The sequence below is a fragment of the Garra rufa genome, chromosome 20 (genome assembly GCF_049309525.1).
Source record: "Garra rufa chromosome 20, GarRuf1.0, whole genome shotgun sequence".
Classification (NCBI taxonomy): domain Eukaryota; kingdom Metazoa; phylum Chordata; class Actinopteri; order Cypriniformes; family Cyprinidae; genus Garra; species Garra rufa.
The window spans coordinates 32,105,584-32,123,163 of record NC_133380.1 but is presented as its reverse complement, the minus strand read 5'-3'; the positions used below and the strand labels follow the sequence as shown (position 1 = coordinate 32,123,163).

Here is a 17,580-nt window from a genome sequence, read left to right as displayed (position 1 = left end):
ACATATTAGCGCAAAGTGTAAATATTAGAGTGCAAATAGAAAATAGTTCCTGTAATGTGAGTTGTAATGAAGTGATCTCTGGCAGGAATTTGTGATGGGGATTAAGGAGCTTCCACGTGTAGCAAGATTCATCCCTAAAATCATGTTGGCCATCACTGTGACGGCGTGTGATGAGGTGTACAGAAAGATCGCCTGCTGGCTAAATGACATGGGTGAGTCACAGGATATCTGGAAGTTTATATCCGATCATTTATTTTTATTTGAAGTGTTCATGAACACTGTATTTAAAAAACTGAATTTTAGAAGGGAATTTTGCATTAAACTAAAGTTTTGGTTTTGAAGTTTGTAGTAGTAAGTAGTAAACACATTGTCGTCTGGATTTTGGAAAATACAGCCCTCCAGAAGCCAAACGCAGGAGTGAGAAGGAGAACAAAAACAAACACTAGCTGTTAGGCCCCTGTGAGGTGAATACTAATATCTATATCTTCTGTTTCCCACAGAAAACTACAGACTCCAGAGTGCCTATGAGAAAAATCTCATTATCAAAATGGTTCTTGTAAGTATCAATGGAAAAATAAATTAATAAATCATTTATATATTAAATGTTTAATGACCAGACTGGGTTTTTTTAAATAATCATGAATCTTTTGCAAAAACTGCACTGATAATTCACATTTTGCTTCTGAAATGTTCTCCTTCTTTCTCAGTTTCAGTTTGTAAATTCTTATCTCAGCCTTTTCTATATTGGATTCTACCTCAAAGACATGGAGCGTCTGAAAGAGGTGAGAGTTTCTGTATGGAGGATGTGAATATTTGCTCTACGGTTCTTACTGAAACCACACCACAGAAAAACAAGTAACAACAAGTAAAACAAGTAATTTGGCATTATGTAAATATTATGAACTGAAATCAGTGTGCTTGTCTCTAACAAAAAAAGAAAGGCAGTGATATTTACAAAAATGTGTATTTGTTATATATATATATATATATATACACACACACACACATACACATATCATAATATATATGTCACATGTTATTATATATATGAAAACTTCATATTACAAACTTCAAATTTACCTTCATATTTAAAACTTTTTAAAATTGGGTCGGTTTTAATATATATATATATATATATATATATATATGCTCACCAAGGATGATTTATTTGATCAAAAATACAGTAAAATTACAGTAAATACAGTAATACGGTATTATTTTGAAATATTATTACAATTTAAATTAACTGTTTTTTTCTTTGATGAAAAGAAAGTTTACGATGACAGCATTTATTTAAAATATAATTCTTTTGTAATGTTATAAATGTATTTACTGTCACTTTTGATCAACTTAATGGATCCTTGCTGAATTAAAGTATAAATTTCATTTTAGAAAAATCTTGAAAATCAAAATTTTGATTTCTTTGCACCCTCAGATTCCAGATTTTAAAATAATTGTATCTCGGCCAAATATTGTCATATCCTAACAATCCATACATTAATGGAAAGCTATTTATTCAGCTTTCAGATGATGTACAAATCTATTTGTATCTTTTTATTGTACTTTTTTATATAGTTTATATATTTTATTTCAAGTGACAAAGGTTTTTTATGGGATTTTTTCATAATTTCGTTTTATTTAATTTTAAGATTAATCTAACAGAACATGAGAAATGTTGCATTGGCAACTAGCTGCTTTTTTCATGTTTTATTTGAGTTTTGATTTAATTTTTTATATAGTTTATATATTTTTTTTTATTGTATATATTTTATTTCAAGTGACAACGGATTTTATGGAATTTTATTTCATTATCATTTATAGAATTTGAGTCTTTTATTTTCATATTCATATCATTTCATATTATTTTCATATTTACATCAACTAAATGAAAATGAGAAATGTTGCACTGGCACCTAGCCAAAAATGTTTTTCATATTTTAATTTTTAGTTTTTTATTGTATGTTTATATAGTTTATATTATGTATTTCATTTTAAGTGACAAAGGTTTTTTATGTAATATTATTGAATTTTATTCATTTTTTATTTCATATTTACATCAACTGAAACTACATGAAAATGAGAAATGTTGCATTGACAACTTGCTGAATTTTTCATATTTTCTTTTAGTTTTTACTGTATTTTTATATTGTTTATATACAGTTGAAGTCAAAACTTTACACACACCTTGCAGAATCTGTAAAATGTTAATTATTTTACTAAAATAAGAGGGATCATACAAAATGCATGTTATTTTTTATTTAGTACTGACCTAAATAAAATATTTCACATAAAAAGACATTTACATATAGCCCACAAGAGAAAATAATACTTGAATTTATAAAATTACCCTACCCTATTACTTCTTACCTGAATTATCCACAGCTTTTTTTTAGTGACAGTTGTTCACAAGTCTCTTGTTTGTCCTAAACAGTTAAACTGCCCGCTGTTCTCCAGAAAAATCCCTCAGATTTTTCAGCATTATTGTGTATTTGATCCCTTTCCAACAATGACTGTATGATTTTGAGATCTACCTTTTCACACTGAGGACAACTGAGAGACTCATATCCAACTATTAGGGTGTACTCACACTAGGCACGGTTGCTGTGAACCGGGCTCGAGTACGATTGTCCCCCCTCCCCACTCCCCCTCTGGCCTGCACTCACATAGGGTTTCAGCATTCGTGCCGGAGCACGGTTACGTCATTATGTTGCGATGGTTTCAGGATAAACAGGAAGAGCAACGCTCGCGCTGAACGCGAAATACTTTACTTTGTGGATAATTATTTTAAATCGTTTGGTCCGCGGTGGTCCAAAGCCCTCTCACAGCCTATTATTAAACAGGTCTTTCGCCTTTGTGGCACGAAAATTTCCGCGCAATCTTGCTGTTCGTACGAGGAGGTTTTTAATTACCAGCTGAAGTGCAGCAAGGACTTTGCAGCTTTGATTATGGACTATAAAAACGCTGATTACCTCGCAAAAACGCGACATCACGCGTCCTGTTCCGTGCTCCAGCACGGTTAGCGCTCACACTGCATGCGAACCGCGCCCGAGTCCAACTGAACCGTGCTCTGGCCCACCTCTTCCAAGCGGGCCAGGGACGGCTAAACGAGCCGCGCCCGGGCACGGTTCGGAGCACTCACACTAGTCAAACGAACCGCACTTTAGTGGTCAAACGCACTCGGGCACGGTTCAAACTGCCTAGTGTGAGTACACCCTTAAAGAAGGTTCAAACACCCACTGATGCTTCAGAAGGAAAAACGATGCATTAAGAGCAAACCTTTGAATTTGAAGGGCAGTACTAAAAGAAAAAAAATTATATTTAGGCAAAATTAGGAAAATGTAGACATGTTTATTTTGTTCAAAAGTTTACACCCTAGGCTCTTAATGCATTGTTTTTTTCTTCTGAAGCATCAGTGAGCGTTTGAACTTTCTGTAACATTTTATTGTCCCTATTCTTGTAGATGCTGGCCACACTGCTGATTATCCGGCAGTTTGTGCAGAACATGAAGGAAGTCCTGCAGCCGTACCTGGCTGAGCGGCACCGACTGGGTGAGCTCACACTGCGGGCCGTTTGGGAGCTGCTGGTGTCTGCGCTGCTCAAATACGGGCGGCTCGCAGCAGGACGAGCGCAGGTGTCGCCCAGCGACCCCACCGTGCTCGGGTCAGGCCTGCGCAGGCCACAGATGGGCGAAGAGGGCCCTCAGGAGAGACGAGAACGCAAGTGTCTAAATGGTGGCTGCGGCGTCCCGGATGAGGATGTGGAGGAAGAGCCTGGAGAGAGGCACAGTGAAGAAGATAATGAATCGGAGAGCCTCATCGACTGCGGCCTGAAGCTACGGAAGGTCAGTTTCATTGAGAAGGTGGAGCGCAAGTCCGCAAGCTGTGTCAGCCCAGTGGACGACAGCTTCTTGGAGGAGGGGAGCCCCACCATGGTGGAGAGGGGCATGGATCCTGCCTCGGTTTTTGAGATGTGCGATGATGATGAAGAAAATGGGGTTCAGGAGATGAAGGAGCTGACAGCTGAGCCGCTGTCAGCGGGAGTGGAGAACAGCACGTCAGTCAGACTCAGGAAGAGGGGGCGGAGCTTAGAGAGAGCAGACAGTAAGACCAAGAGAGATTCGTGGATGGATCCTCCTGAGGAGCAAGAAACCACCACACTAACACAGGCTGAGATGGAGAGCTGCATGCAAACATGCCAGGTCAGATGACACATCAGACGTCTTACTTATATTTTGGTTTAATTTTTTCTCTTTACAAATAATGTACTCACCCCCTTTGTCATCCAAGATGTTCATATCTTTCTTTCTTCAGTCGTAAGGAAATGATGTTTTTTGAGGAAAACATTTCAGGATTATTCTCCATATAATGGACTTCTATGGTGCCTCTGAGTTTGAACTTCCAAAATGCAGCTTCAAAGGGCTCTAAATGATCCCAGCCGAGGGTCTTATCTAGTGAAACGATCGTTATTTTCTAAAAAAAAAAAAAAGACAAATTATATATTATTTAACCTCAAATGTCTTGTCTAGCTCTGTGTGTACTCTGTGTTGACAAAAGTATATAAGTTCTAAATGTTTTTAGAAAATAACCCATCGTTTCGCTAGATAAGACCCTTCTTCCCTCGGCTGTGATCGTTTAGAGCCCTTTGAAGCTGCATTTTGGAAGTTCAAACTCGGGGGCACCATAGAAGTCCATTATATGGAGAGAAATCCTGAAATGTTTTCCTCAGAAAACATCATTTCTTTACGACTGAAGAAAGAAAGACACGAAAATCTTGGATGACAAGGGGGTGAGTACATTATCTGTAAATTTTTGTTCTGAAAGTGAACTACTCCCTCTGGTCTAAAACAAGCAATAACAGACAGTTTAACTGAGAAAATGTTCAAATCTAATTTAAAGGGATAATTCACCTAAAAACAAAAACACCATTTACTTTATGTCAAGTTGTTCCAAACCTGCGTTCATTTCTGCCTTCTGGTAACACAACAGTTATAACATAATATAAAATACTATAAAAAGTAAATGATCTATTTATATGATCTATTTATATTTATATCTAAATGAACTATTTATATGTGACCCTGGACCACAAAACCAGTCTTAAGTCGCTGGGGTATATTTGTAGCAATAGCCAAAAATACATTGTATGGGTCAAAATTATTGATTTTTCTTTTATGTCAAAAATCATTAGGAAATTAAGTAAAGATCATGTTACATTAAGATTTTTTGTAAAATCCCTACTGTAAACCTATCAAAATGTAATTTTTGATTAGTAATATGCATTGTTAAGAGCTTAATTTGGACAACTTTAAAGGTGATTTTCTCAGTATTTTGATGTTTTTGCACCCTTAGATTCCAGATTTTCAAATAGATGTATCTCGGCCAAATATTGTCCTATCCTAACAAACTATACATCAATAGAAAGCTTATTTGTTGAGTTTTCATATGATGTATATATCAGTTTTGTAAAATTTAACCTTATGAATGGTTTTGTGGTCCAGGGTCACATATGTCTTAAAGTCAGTGTTAACCTTCATCATCATTATAATGTGCCATTTATGATTTTGAATGTAGCATAGAATGTATATTGTTGTTTAACAGATGATTGTACACAAATAAGATACAATAAATAAATACTTTTATTTAGCAAAGGCGCATTAAATTGATCAAAGGTGACAAAGTTTTAACTTGTAAAATAAATAAATAAATATTATTTGAAATAAATAATATTACACTAAGTATAGTTAAAATATATTAACATACTGTTGAGGTCAAAAGTTTACATGCACCTTGCAGAATCTGCAAAATGTTAATTATTTTACCAAAATGAGAGGGATCATACAAAATGCATGTTATTTTTTATTTAGTACTGACCTGAATAAGATATTTCATATAAAAGATGTTTACATATAGTCCACAAGAGAAAATAATAGTTGAACCCCGTTCAAAAGTTTACACACACTTGATTCTTAATACTGTGTTGTTACCTGAATGATCCACAGCTGTGTTATTTTGTTTAGTGATAGTTGTTCATGAGTCCCTTGTTTGTCCTGAACAGTTAAACTGCCTGCTGTTCTTCAGAAAAGTCCTTCAGGTCCCACAAATTGTTTTTTTTTTTTAGCATTTTTGTGTATTTGAACCCTTTCCAACAATGACTGATTTTGAGATCTATCTTTTCACACTGAGGACAACTGAGGGACTCATATGCAACTATTACAGAAGTAAACATAATGCAATAAGAGCTGTGAGGTAAAAACTTCAGATCAGGGTAAATTTATTTTAAGTATCTGTATGTAAGTATTTATTATGTAAGTATCTTCTGTAGCTTCTGAAGCACAGTACTAAATGAAAAAAAGATATTTAGGCAAAATAAGAAAAATGTACACATTTTCATTCTGTTCAAAAGTTTTCACCCCCTGGCTCTTAATGCATTGTTTTTTCGGGGGAAGCATCAGTGAGGGTTTGAACTTTCTGTAATAGTTGCATACGAGTCCCTCAGTTGTCCTGAGTGTGAAAAGATGGATCTCAGAAGCATACAGTCATTGTTGGAAAGGGTTGAAAACAATTTGTGGGACCTGAAGGATTTTTCTGAAGAACAGCAGGCAGTTTAACGGTTAAGGGCAAACAAGGGACTCATGAACAACTATCACTAAACAAAAATCATTCAGGATCATTTAGGTAACAACACAGTATTGAGAATCAAGTGTATGTAAACTTTTGAACGGGGTAATTTCTATAAATTCAACTATTATTTTCTCTTGTGGACTATATGTAAATGTATTTTATGGGAAATATAGTATTCAGGTCAGTACTAAATAAAAAATAACATGCATTTTGTATGATACCTCTAATTTTGGTAAAATAATTAACATTTCACAGATTCTGCAGGGTATATGTAAACTTTTTACCTCAACTGTATTTACTGACATATCGCTCAAGACCTACTGATACAAAATTATAATTAAACTTTATTTGGGGAACTGCTTGTGCACAATGCACATTTCTTAATATTAAGCCTAGAATGTGTTTCAATGTCACTATTGATAGGGATTGCATGATCTTTGAATAATATCAGTCTTTAAATGCAATATATATAAAGTATACCTGAAGTATACTTGCAATAGTTCCACTTCAGTGTATCTTTAGTTTGACATTAGTGCATTAAGTAGAACATCAGTTGTTCCAATTTAGCAGACTGTAAATATACTAATTTAGTATACTTAAATTGCAGGGTATTTTTATTAAGTGCATAAATATGTATTTGTAGTATACTTAGCATTAAATAAACATATTTCAAATACATTTTAGTATATTTATTTTTCACTAGGGTGGTTTGCAATTGAAGTACTCTATCACAAATGTCTCTGTGTGTCGTAGATTATGGTTGTCCTATTACCTGCAGGCAAGCAGATTGTTCTGCCTGACATACTTTCTCTAAAAGTCTAAAACAAAATGTCCTTAAATTGCTTTCCAGGACACTTTTCAGGACTACCAGGAGATGTTTGTTCAGTTTGGATATGTGGTGCTCTTTTCCTCTGCCTTTCCATTGGCCGCCATGTGTGCCCTCATCAACAATATCATTGAGATCCGGAGCGACGCATTTAAACTGTGCACCAGCTTACAGAGACCTTTCGGCCTAAGGGTGGGGAGCATCGGGCAATGGCAGGTTAGACTACACTAGAGTACTCTAAAAATCATTATAATACTCATCTGATGCTAGTCTAAGAGTGTTTATATAACAAGGTTGTTTAAAAGTCCTGTATCATTGCACAGACAGTGATGGAAGCCATGGGTCTGATTGCCATCATAGTGAACTGCTATCTGATTGGTCAGTGTGGGCAGCTGCAGAGACTGTTTCCCTGGCTTAGTCCTGAGATGGCCATTATCTCCATCGTCATCCTAGAGGTACATACAAACGTTACTTTAGTATATTTGACATACTATTAATGTTACTATTGTTTTTTATATATATTTTCTGTGTTCATTTTAATCTTAATGTTTTAGTCATTATGTTGTGTTTTTGCCATTTTTAGTAGTTTTTATTTTTTTATACATGTATATAGATTTTAACTTTTGAAGCATACATTTTAGAAGCAAAACATTTGTTCCTTTGATTCCTTAATTAATGCCGAATCAAATGGACACTAACATTTCAAATTCTTTGAAAAAGATTTTTCGCAATTAATAGTTAAAAAAAAAACACTGTTTTCGAACTTGTTTGTCTGATGTTCAGCAAAATTGGCTTAGATCATCATCAGACAAAGCTGGCCAAAAGTTATGTAATTCAAGTAGATTAGTCAAACTGTTTTCAAATAATACGTAAACGAAGTTGATGAAGAGCGCACAAAAATGGACGCAAGTCTATATCTCTACAACGCTTTAACGTATTGAGATCAAATTTGGTGTGTTTTATAATAACCATGACCTGAGTCTACCTGCCTAGTTTTAGGTCAGCGCCACCTAGTGGTCAGGAGATATGAACAATTTCTATTTTTGCTCATAACTTCTGAATGGTTTGGCCAAAAATCACAAAACTGGAATACTTACATTTCGAACCATACCATATTTGCTCATACCATTTTGAATTTTTGTTGTGAAATGCTATTTTTTTTATGAACACATTGGCATATCATTACAAACCTTGGTATGTGTCTTTGGCACCATGTTTAAGGGCAGTGCCACCTTGTGATCTAAAGTTACAATGAAATTTCCAGAAATGCTAAAAACTGTGAGTATTAGCCATATAATTTGCCAAACTTCCTAACCTTTTATTTAAAAACCTACTTTTTTGAACTCCTCCTAGACTATTTGTCTGATTTTCACCAAATTCAAATCAGATCATCTTCAGACTGCTATGACAAAAAATTATGGACAATGCTTTCAATTTTCCAGGGAAGTCTATCTACTAGTATTCAGGTACTAAATACTACAGAAACTGAATAAAGTAATCAAATGTAAAATACAACACTTGTAAAATACAACACTGTATGAATGAACTGTTTACATTCAATTAAGACAATTCAGAGTCTATGTCTATTATACACTATGTGATTTTCTGTGAAATCTGTCAGCTCTGCTTAAAATATGCAGACTGAAGTCAGCAAATCAGCAAAAATCTGGACAAAATTTGTGTAGTGTATTCCAGGCTTTAGAAGAAAAGCTGCTTTCTATAAAACCCTCAGGGCCAAAATTAGCCACTGAGACCATCTGCTTCCTCAGTGATTCATATGAAATTAGCTTTGTCATCTGCACTCACTTCAAAAATCATTATTACTTCTATGCTTCCAGTACAATCATAAAGCGTACCTATGTTTAGTTCTCAAACTATGCCAGCAAATCCGAAGTTCCTTCTAAACTGACTTCTTTCACTTGAAGACCTCTTCATAGGACTTGGAGTTAAATGACTTCACACATTCACACTTGTGTTTTCTTTCTGTCATTCCTCTCATGAGCAGCACTTTGCAGTACTACTGAAGTATATCATTCATGTGGCAATACCAGACATCCCCAGCTGGGTGGGAGAGGAAATGGCCAAGCTGGAGTTTCAGCGCAAAGAGGCGTTTAAGGTAATACCCCATCCACGGTTGACCAAAACAATATTTAGGAAACTTAAGAATGCCAGATTCTGGCAGCAGCTGGATTCATTGCTGATGTACATGTGTTTTCAGAAGCATGAGCGTCAGGCACAGCAGCATTTCCAGGAGCAGCAAAGGAGGAAGCGTGAGGAGGAGGAGCGGCAGCGTCAGGCAGAGTATCAGGCTCGGCGTGATCGAGATGACGGCCGCTCGGACTCCTCGGGTGGTGACCACCACCACGACAAGAGCCACAGTGGCAAATCCAGACCAGGGGGTGGGGGAGGCGCTTCTGGGGGGGAGAAACCCAAACGTCCCAGCTCGCTTCTCGGAAACAACAATGTCATGAAACTAAAGCAGATCATCCCTCTACAGAACAAGTTTTCTTCTGGCACAGCTCGTTCCCCACAGTCACCCACAGGTAGCGAACCCAAGCTACCGGGTTTCCTTAGTTTTAAGTTTCTAAAGTCTCCTGAGAATAAAAAGGAGGCGGCGACGGCTTCCGCTAGTGTGTCAACAGCTCCTCCAGTCCAGGAAAGGCCGGACAGGTCCCAATCACCCAACAAGTCTTTCAATCCTGGGAAACTCTTTAACTTTGGGAAATCAGAAGGAGGGGCATGTGTAAATGGGGCGCAACTGTCAAAACCAGGGGATGGGGGACAGGTGCAGGACAAGCCCCCAACAAAGTCTGACCTCAACGGGGTTCCGGACGAAATCCCATCCCCTTGTGGAGAGAATGGGGAGAATGGATCCTCATCCGATACGGATCCATCAGGCCCTAAGATGTAACTGAAAACGATCTCCAGAAAAAAAAAAACAGTGAGAAACTACTTAGTAACACTGAGGGTGGGAAAGAGGGAATGTTTTTTGAGGCTGTGCAAGACCTGGAAGCTGTTAAGTAGAAATAATGGGGAATTCACTAAAAGTCCGGGTGTACTTTATTTTCCGTGTTCTGCTCTGTCTAGCACACAACTGAGTGTAGAAATGTACTTTATTGATACTGAGTGTACATGGATGTGTTTAGCACGTCCGCCACCTAGTGGACTTTTATTTTTGACTACTGAAATCGCTGTTGTACGCGCACAAGATGATAAATTGGGCACGGAAATAATGTAAATTGAGTCACATGGAATATTCGCTAGCCAAAGGTGAACACGGGCTAGAAAAGTTTACTTTCGGCTTTATAATACTTTGGGTCAGCAGGTTAGCGTTGTGCATTTTCACATGCTGTGTGCTTTGTTTTAGCACCCGATTTATGAAAGTAAGTGTAACAGGTAAAGCTCGCCACTAGAGGTCGACTGAAAGAGGATTTTACTGATAACAAGAACTAGGTTGCACCGCACTGGCTGATAACCAATTAATCGACTGATATTTTTTTAAATAGATACTGAATTAAAACAAACATAACACTCCAAATAAAATAGTGCTGAACTTCATTACTTTAAACAGTACTAACAGTACTACTACTGGCAGTGATTCAACTCTAGAGGGCACTCTCTAACTGTAAAATAGCAGCTGACCTCTTAACAATGGAAAAACTATTGATGCAAATTTATGTCGATACCTCATTGTTCCAGCAATCGATTATCTGTGCCAATTAATCGGTTGCTGGAAAATTAATCGGTGCCGATTAATCGGTAAAACCGATTGATCAGTCAGCCTCTAGTCGCCACAAAATTAGTCCTGAGGGTGCTTGCGCCATATATCCAGACAAACGCTGACAGATAGCAAGCGGTAAAATGTAAAATGTGGTAAAATAACTTTTTAAAAACAACAAAAAAAAATAGCTTGCTGCTGGAAAACATACACAAACATCCATTGTAAATACAAATCTGTTTTCCATCAGCGCTGATCTGGTGCGTTTTATAAAGCACTCCATACGCATGGCGCAGTGCAATATCGGCACATATGCAACCTGGTTAAGTTGGTAAACGACGCATGGTTTAATGCGGAAATGCTACGCGCTACAGTGGTGTAACCGTTTAGTGAATTTACCCTATAATGGTTAATGCTTCGCTATATTTCGTCACATGAACTCTTCACTAGCCAGAGCAGAACATGGACTAGGGAAGTTTACTTTCAGCTTTAGAACACGTTGGGTCCAAAGATTAGAGTTGTGCATTTGCACGTGCTTTGTTTTAGCACCCCTAGAGGTCGACTGAAAGTAGATTTTACCGATAATGAGAACTATGTTGCACCGCACTGGCTAATTACCAATTAATCAACCGATATTTTTTTTAAATAGGTACTGAATGAAAACAAACATAACACCAATTAAAATAGTGCTGAACTTCATTACAAAAAACAGTACTGAACTGTGACAATAGGGTTGTCACGATAAATCATTTTGTAGATTTCTTCTTTCTTTTTTAAATCGATTTTAAGCTTAGTTTTTAACAGCAGATGGGAGTTTGTGCTTTAGAAACAGCCGAACTCTGCTTGCTTCCAGTTCCTTACACCCCCACCACTTGAACCTAAAATAAAAATTATTCATACAGTTTGAAACGGTTGAAGCGAACTACAAGAATGTTCACAGTGGGCTGTGTTTACATTTATATTGCATCATAAAAGCATAAAATCCAAGGTGCAAGTACATTTAACCACTTAAATTAGTTGAACGCACAAACTATCGGTACAAATTTATACCGATAATGTTCCAGAAATCAATTATCGGTGCCGGTTTATCGGTTGCTGGTACAATTATCTGTGCAGATTAATCTGTAAAACCGATCAATCAGTCGGCCTCTAGTCACAACAAAATTAGTGCTGAGGATGCTTGCGCCTTATTTCCAGACAAACACTGACAGATGATGAATGGTAAAATGTTTGCAACTTTTTAAAAACAACAAAAAAATAGCTTGCTGCTGGAAAATGTACACAAACATCCATTTTAAATACAAATCTGTTTATTTGTCAGTGTTAATCTGGCGCATTTTATAATGGACTCCATTTGCATAGAAAGTAATGACGAGCGTCGTAATTTAAATCCGCATGGCACAGTGCAATATCGGTGCATATACAACCTGGTTATGTTGGTAAACGACGCATGGTTTTGTGCAGAAACGTTACGCGCTACAGTGGTGCAACCGTTTAGTGAATTCGCCCTATAATGGTTAATGCTTTGCTGTATTTGAGAAGAACTTTGTAGAAAAGACCCTCCTCCACACACACGCACACTTATCCACACACACATTGCCTTTTCTGCAACCCAAATAGAAATGCATGAGCTGCATTTCTGACGGTTTTCAAAGTGCAATGTTTAATTACTAGTCTGATAATTGTAACATTTTATTGGGTTGCCGGTAGAAAATAAAAGTACAACAAAAAATCAGTTACCACACATTTTATACCCATCACACAGTACGACCTCTGACTATAATCTCACAAGCAGCCGTTTCAACTATGGGTGATGAAAATTTTTGTACATGTTTAAAAAAGCTGGTTTAGTAGAGCAATAGCAACTTCACAAGCAAAAACGACTGGTGGTTTAGTAAGTCTGAATAGTCTGAATACCGAACAGGCCCCGAACGGCAATATTCTCATGTTAATTAATAAGTGAACATCAATAATGAAAACTGCAGTGAAACAAATGCAAAAGGATGTGTGTTGTTGATTGTTTGTCTGAAATTCCTTTATCCATTTCACACTATTGTGAAGCGCTGTATACAAAGGCAACAGGAGGGGCCAGATAAGTTCCCGTCCGAAAATTAGTCTTCTCCTGAATTTGATGGTCATCCCACCAATATCCTTATCATTATGGCTCTGTTTTAAACCTTCAAGCTCATATATTACTGGTATATTATTAGTGCAGACTTTAACCCTTCTTAACTACATCACATCCGATTGGAAACTACCCTAAACTTAGAAAGATAGTGTTGAAACATGATACGGCAGGAAAACAGATGTGCAGACATTTCATACACCTCCAGTCAAACATTTGGACTGAAAAACCTTGATCTGCTAAAATGCTTCAAATTAGTATTAAACTAACATTTTAATTTAAAAAAAATGAAGATGCTGACTTTTAAGGAGCTTAAATATATTAACTATACATATACACATAATTCAAGTTTATATTTGTATTATTTTATAGTTTTGATGGCTTTCCTATTTTCTAAAATTTGGAAATGTGTTTCCAAACAGTTGACTGGTAGTATATGATAATACGTATGATTATCATTGGCTAATTAAATATTAATGAGTCTGTCACTGTTAATAATCTACTTGTTGCCAACTTGAATTTATTGATACCTAACTATGTTTGTGTTTATGTTTTTGTTTCTTACTGAAGCAAAAGTAATATTTGCCTCCTCTTTGCACATTATTTTAGTGTAAGTCCCATTGTTTTTGTGTAAAGCTGCTAAGCACGTGCTTTGGTTTGGAAATGTTAAGGAAGGTGTAAATGTCTCTCAAACAAACCATCTCTTTCTGTAGATGCAGTTTGAATGTGTGTTTTATCAAAGAGCACTTCTTTGAATGACTAAGTTTGTCCTGAGTAACTAAGGGAGGGTCTTATCTTGACACAATGTGCTCAGTTGTTGCTATCAAAACCCATTGCAAAAGTCACAATGTCACACCCTATGAGGGGTTTCTATGAAGCAGTTGAATCTGTGTAAAGCTGTTTATATTCTAGCATAAGGTCATGAAGAAATGAGAGGTGCCTCAAGTAATGGAATATTACATTTTTACATTTAAGTTTCATAGAAAACAAAACCAACTATGCATTTAGTTCTTTATTTGGTTGACAGGATTTGCCGAACAGAAGTTGTCGCAATAATATTTTGGCCTGAATTGTATTTTTAATGTTTTATGTTCTACATTTGTTTAGTTCATGTTAATCAAGCCATTATTTGTGGTTGTAGATCCATTGTTTCATTTCTTTGACAATTTCATCCATTACTACAACAATATACAGTATCTCACAAAAGTGAGTACACCCCTCACATTTCAGCAACCATTTTAGTATATCTTCTCAAGGGACAATACTATAGAAATGAAACTTGGATATATTTTAGAGTAGTCAATGTGCAGCTTGTATAGCAGTATAGATTTATTGTCCCCTGAAAATTACTCGACATACAGCCATTATCGTCAAAATAGCTGGCAACAAAAGTAAGTACACCCTTGTGAACTTGTCCAAAGTGTCAATATATTGTGTTAGCACCAATGTTATCTGACACTGCCTTAATCATCCTGGACATGGAATTGACCAGAGCTGCACAGGTTGTTGCTGGGATCCTCTTCCACTCTTCACGGAGCTGCTGGACATTAGACACACAGTGCTTCTCCAACTTACGCTTGAGGATGCCCCACAGGTGCTTAATAGTGTTCAGGTCTGGAGACATACTTGGCCACCCCTTTACCTTCAGCTTTAGCTTCCTCCACAAGGCAGTTGTCAACTTGGTGGTGTGTTTGGGGTCGTTATCATGTTGAAAAACTGCTGTTCGGCCTAGTTTCTGGAGGGAAGGCATCATGTTCTGCTTCAGAATGTACAGTACATAATGGAATCCATGTTTCCCTCAATGAACTGCAGCTCTCCAGTACCAGCAGCACTCATGCAGCCCCAGACCATGATGCTACCACCACCATGCTTGACTGTAGGCAAGGCACAATTTTCTTGGTAATCCTCACCAGGGCATCACCACACATGCTGGACACCTTGTATCTTAGTCTCATCAGACCACAAGTCCGTGGTTTCAGTTATCCATGCTCTTGGACAGGTTGTCTTCAGCAAACCGTTTGCAGGCTTTCTTGTGAGCCAGCTTCAGATGAGTGCTCAACTTCATTGATCCGAATGGAACTCATCTTGGAAAACCTCTGTATGACCCTGAACACTGTAGTGTAACTTGGTTTCAGGGTGTTACTGAACCTCTAATAGCCTTGGTCATCTTTGTAGAGAGCAACAATTCTAATTCTCAAATATTCAGAGAGTTCTTTGCCATGTTGAACATCCAGTGGTCAGTGTGAGAGAATTGTACTTAAAGCACCTAATTTTAACTGCTCTAATATAAGATACACAACTTTGTATGGTCCTGTCAAGCAGACAAAAACATAAACATGATGAATAGGACATGGTTAAACAACATACTGCTGTTATCACTTAGGGTGTACTCACTTTTGTTGCTAGCTATTTTGACAATAATGGCTGTATGCTGAGTTATTTTCAGAGGACAGTAAATCTATACTGCTATAGAAGCTGCACATTGGCTACTGTAAAATATATCCTAGTTTTATTTCTATAGTATTGTCCCTTGAATAGATATACTAAAATGGTTGCTGAAATGTGAGGGGTGCACTCACTTTTGTGAGGTACTTCCTTTCAAAAGGTCTGTAAGAATGTCTTTAAAAATGTCAATAATTGTTAAAAAATTGGACGTGTTTGTTAGCAGGAGGCATTTTTGTTGGTTGGTCGTTTTCTTTTTGAACTGAACTCTGGTGTATTTGAAACCGTGAGGCTGCTGTAATGTTTCAGTATCATCCGTCCATATCATCTCTACGGTTAATGTAGTCAGATCATTGGCTCTGGCCTAATAACATTCACGTTTCTGTTATTGTTGTTTAATTGGAGTAGTCAAGCTAGAAGCTGGAAGCGTTACGAGGCTGTATAGGTTTGTTGTCTAAGAACTGCTTTACATTGGGTCTAACTGTGAAATCTGAAGTGATTGTGATGAGTGGGCCGCAGATCTCCCTCTCTGAAGGCAACCTCACAAACCTATCATGAGCTCTTCCAATGTTCCACTGTAAAACTTTTCTTTTATTAAAGAAACAATATTAGGGAATGGGATTATTTATTTCTTTTATTTTGTCATATTTTTGTAAGAATTGAAATGGGATAATAAACAGATTTAAATTTATCATTTTTCTGAGTCGTCTTTCAGTTTTTAAGAAAGTCATTTCTTCTAGTCTGCTTTAGAATTTTCAACACACGCTCATAATTCATAGCTATTTTGCCAAACTGGTGGCTAATTCATATGAATTTACTTCAACTGCATATGATATAAAATAACACTTTGAGTTGTTGGAAAAACTGAGTGATGTTTGTAATTGAAATTGTGACTTTTTCTCAAAAACAGGCATAAAATTTGGTGCATTTGGTTTATCTGAAGAAACTTACCCTGCATTAAAGGCATATATTTTTATCAATTCATGCACGTTTAGTATCACACCCATGGTCTTGGCTTTAGTGCTATACTTACTGTTTGAGCTTCAGGAAAACACAAGTGCTTTCCCACACTTCTGTGTAAATGTTAAAAATAAATCACAATATTATAATACTCAATTTATGAAAGAAAAAACAAGTTGTTAAATACAGTTTTATGTTCGAATTGAGGCCAGTCTTCATAAAATACCTAATTTTTTAAACATAATACCAGGGTTAATGAAAGAACTCAAGTACTGTATATCATTAGACTCATTAAAATTGAGCCACCCTAAAAACAATTCAGAACTGTCAGTGAGAACATAGCTGTACAAAAAACAACAGATGTAATTTTAATTAATAAACACATTTAACAATTTTACTAACTAAATCTTTTTTGTTTAGTTTTTTTTTACTGTTTTTTAAACACATCTACATTGTTTTTATTCACTTGTATTTCAGTTTTAGTTTAAGCTGTTTTAGTTGCCTTATTAACTAGCTGAAATAAACACATTTCTATATTCTATTCAAGTTAAGATTTATTTTATGTAATAAAAATTAATTTTTATGGGTAGTAATTAACCATGGTTTTATTATAGTGTAACGATCGGCCTTATTGGTAGATGTTACTTAGATTTAAAAGGGGTCAGATTAGGCTGTGTGAGGTAAAATAAGTGTTTTAAAAAGATAAGACAACGACAAAAGTAAAGTGAATAAATAAATTTACAATATTCACAAGGAACTAAAACAACACAGTAAAACCAGAATAACTTAGGCTGTTAAAAGCAGATTGTCCATTCAAATCATACCCTAAAACAGTCCTTAAGAATCCTAGTTGGTTGAAAGCTCCAAGTAAAAAGTGTCCACCGGTGTA

General features: G+C 36.3%; 1 protein-coding gene across 1 annotated transcript in view; it reads left to right on the top strand.

The window, feature by feature from the left end:
* ano8b (anoctamin 8b) overlaps positions 1 to 16,422 on the top strand; it is a 45,712-nt gene extending 29,290 nt beyond the window's left edge. The window contains exons 10-17 of the mRNA XM_073826218.1: positions 86 to 212; positions 501 to 556; positions 708 to 782; positions 3,461 to 4,198; positions 7,471 to 7,662; positions 7,770 to 7,901; positions 9,452 to 9,562; positions 9,665 to 16,422. Coding sequence (XP_073682319.1) covers positions 86 to 212; positions 501 to 556; positions 708 to 782; positions 3,461 to 4,198; positions 7,471 to 7,662; positions 7,770 to 7,901; positions 9,452 to 9,562; positions 9,665 to 10,357 — 2,124 coding nt within the window. The 3' untranslated portion in view covers positions 10,358 to 16,422. The remainder of the gene's footprint in view (positions 1 to 85; positions 213 to 500; positions 557 to 707; positions 783 to 3,460; positions 4,199 to 7,470; positions 7,663 to 7,769; positions 7,902 to 9,451; positions 9,563 to 9,664) is intronic.
* Positions 16,423 to 17,580: the final 1,158 nt, after the last annotated feature.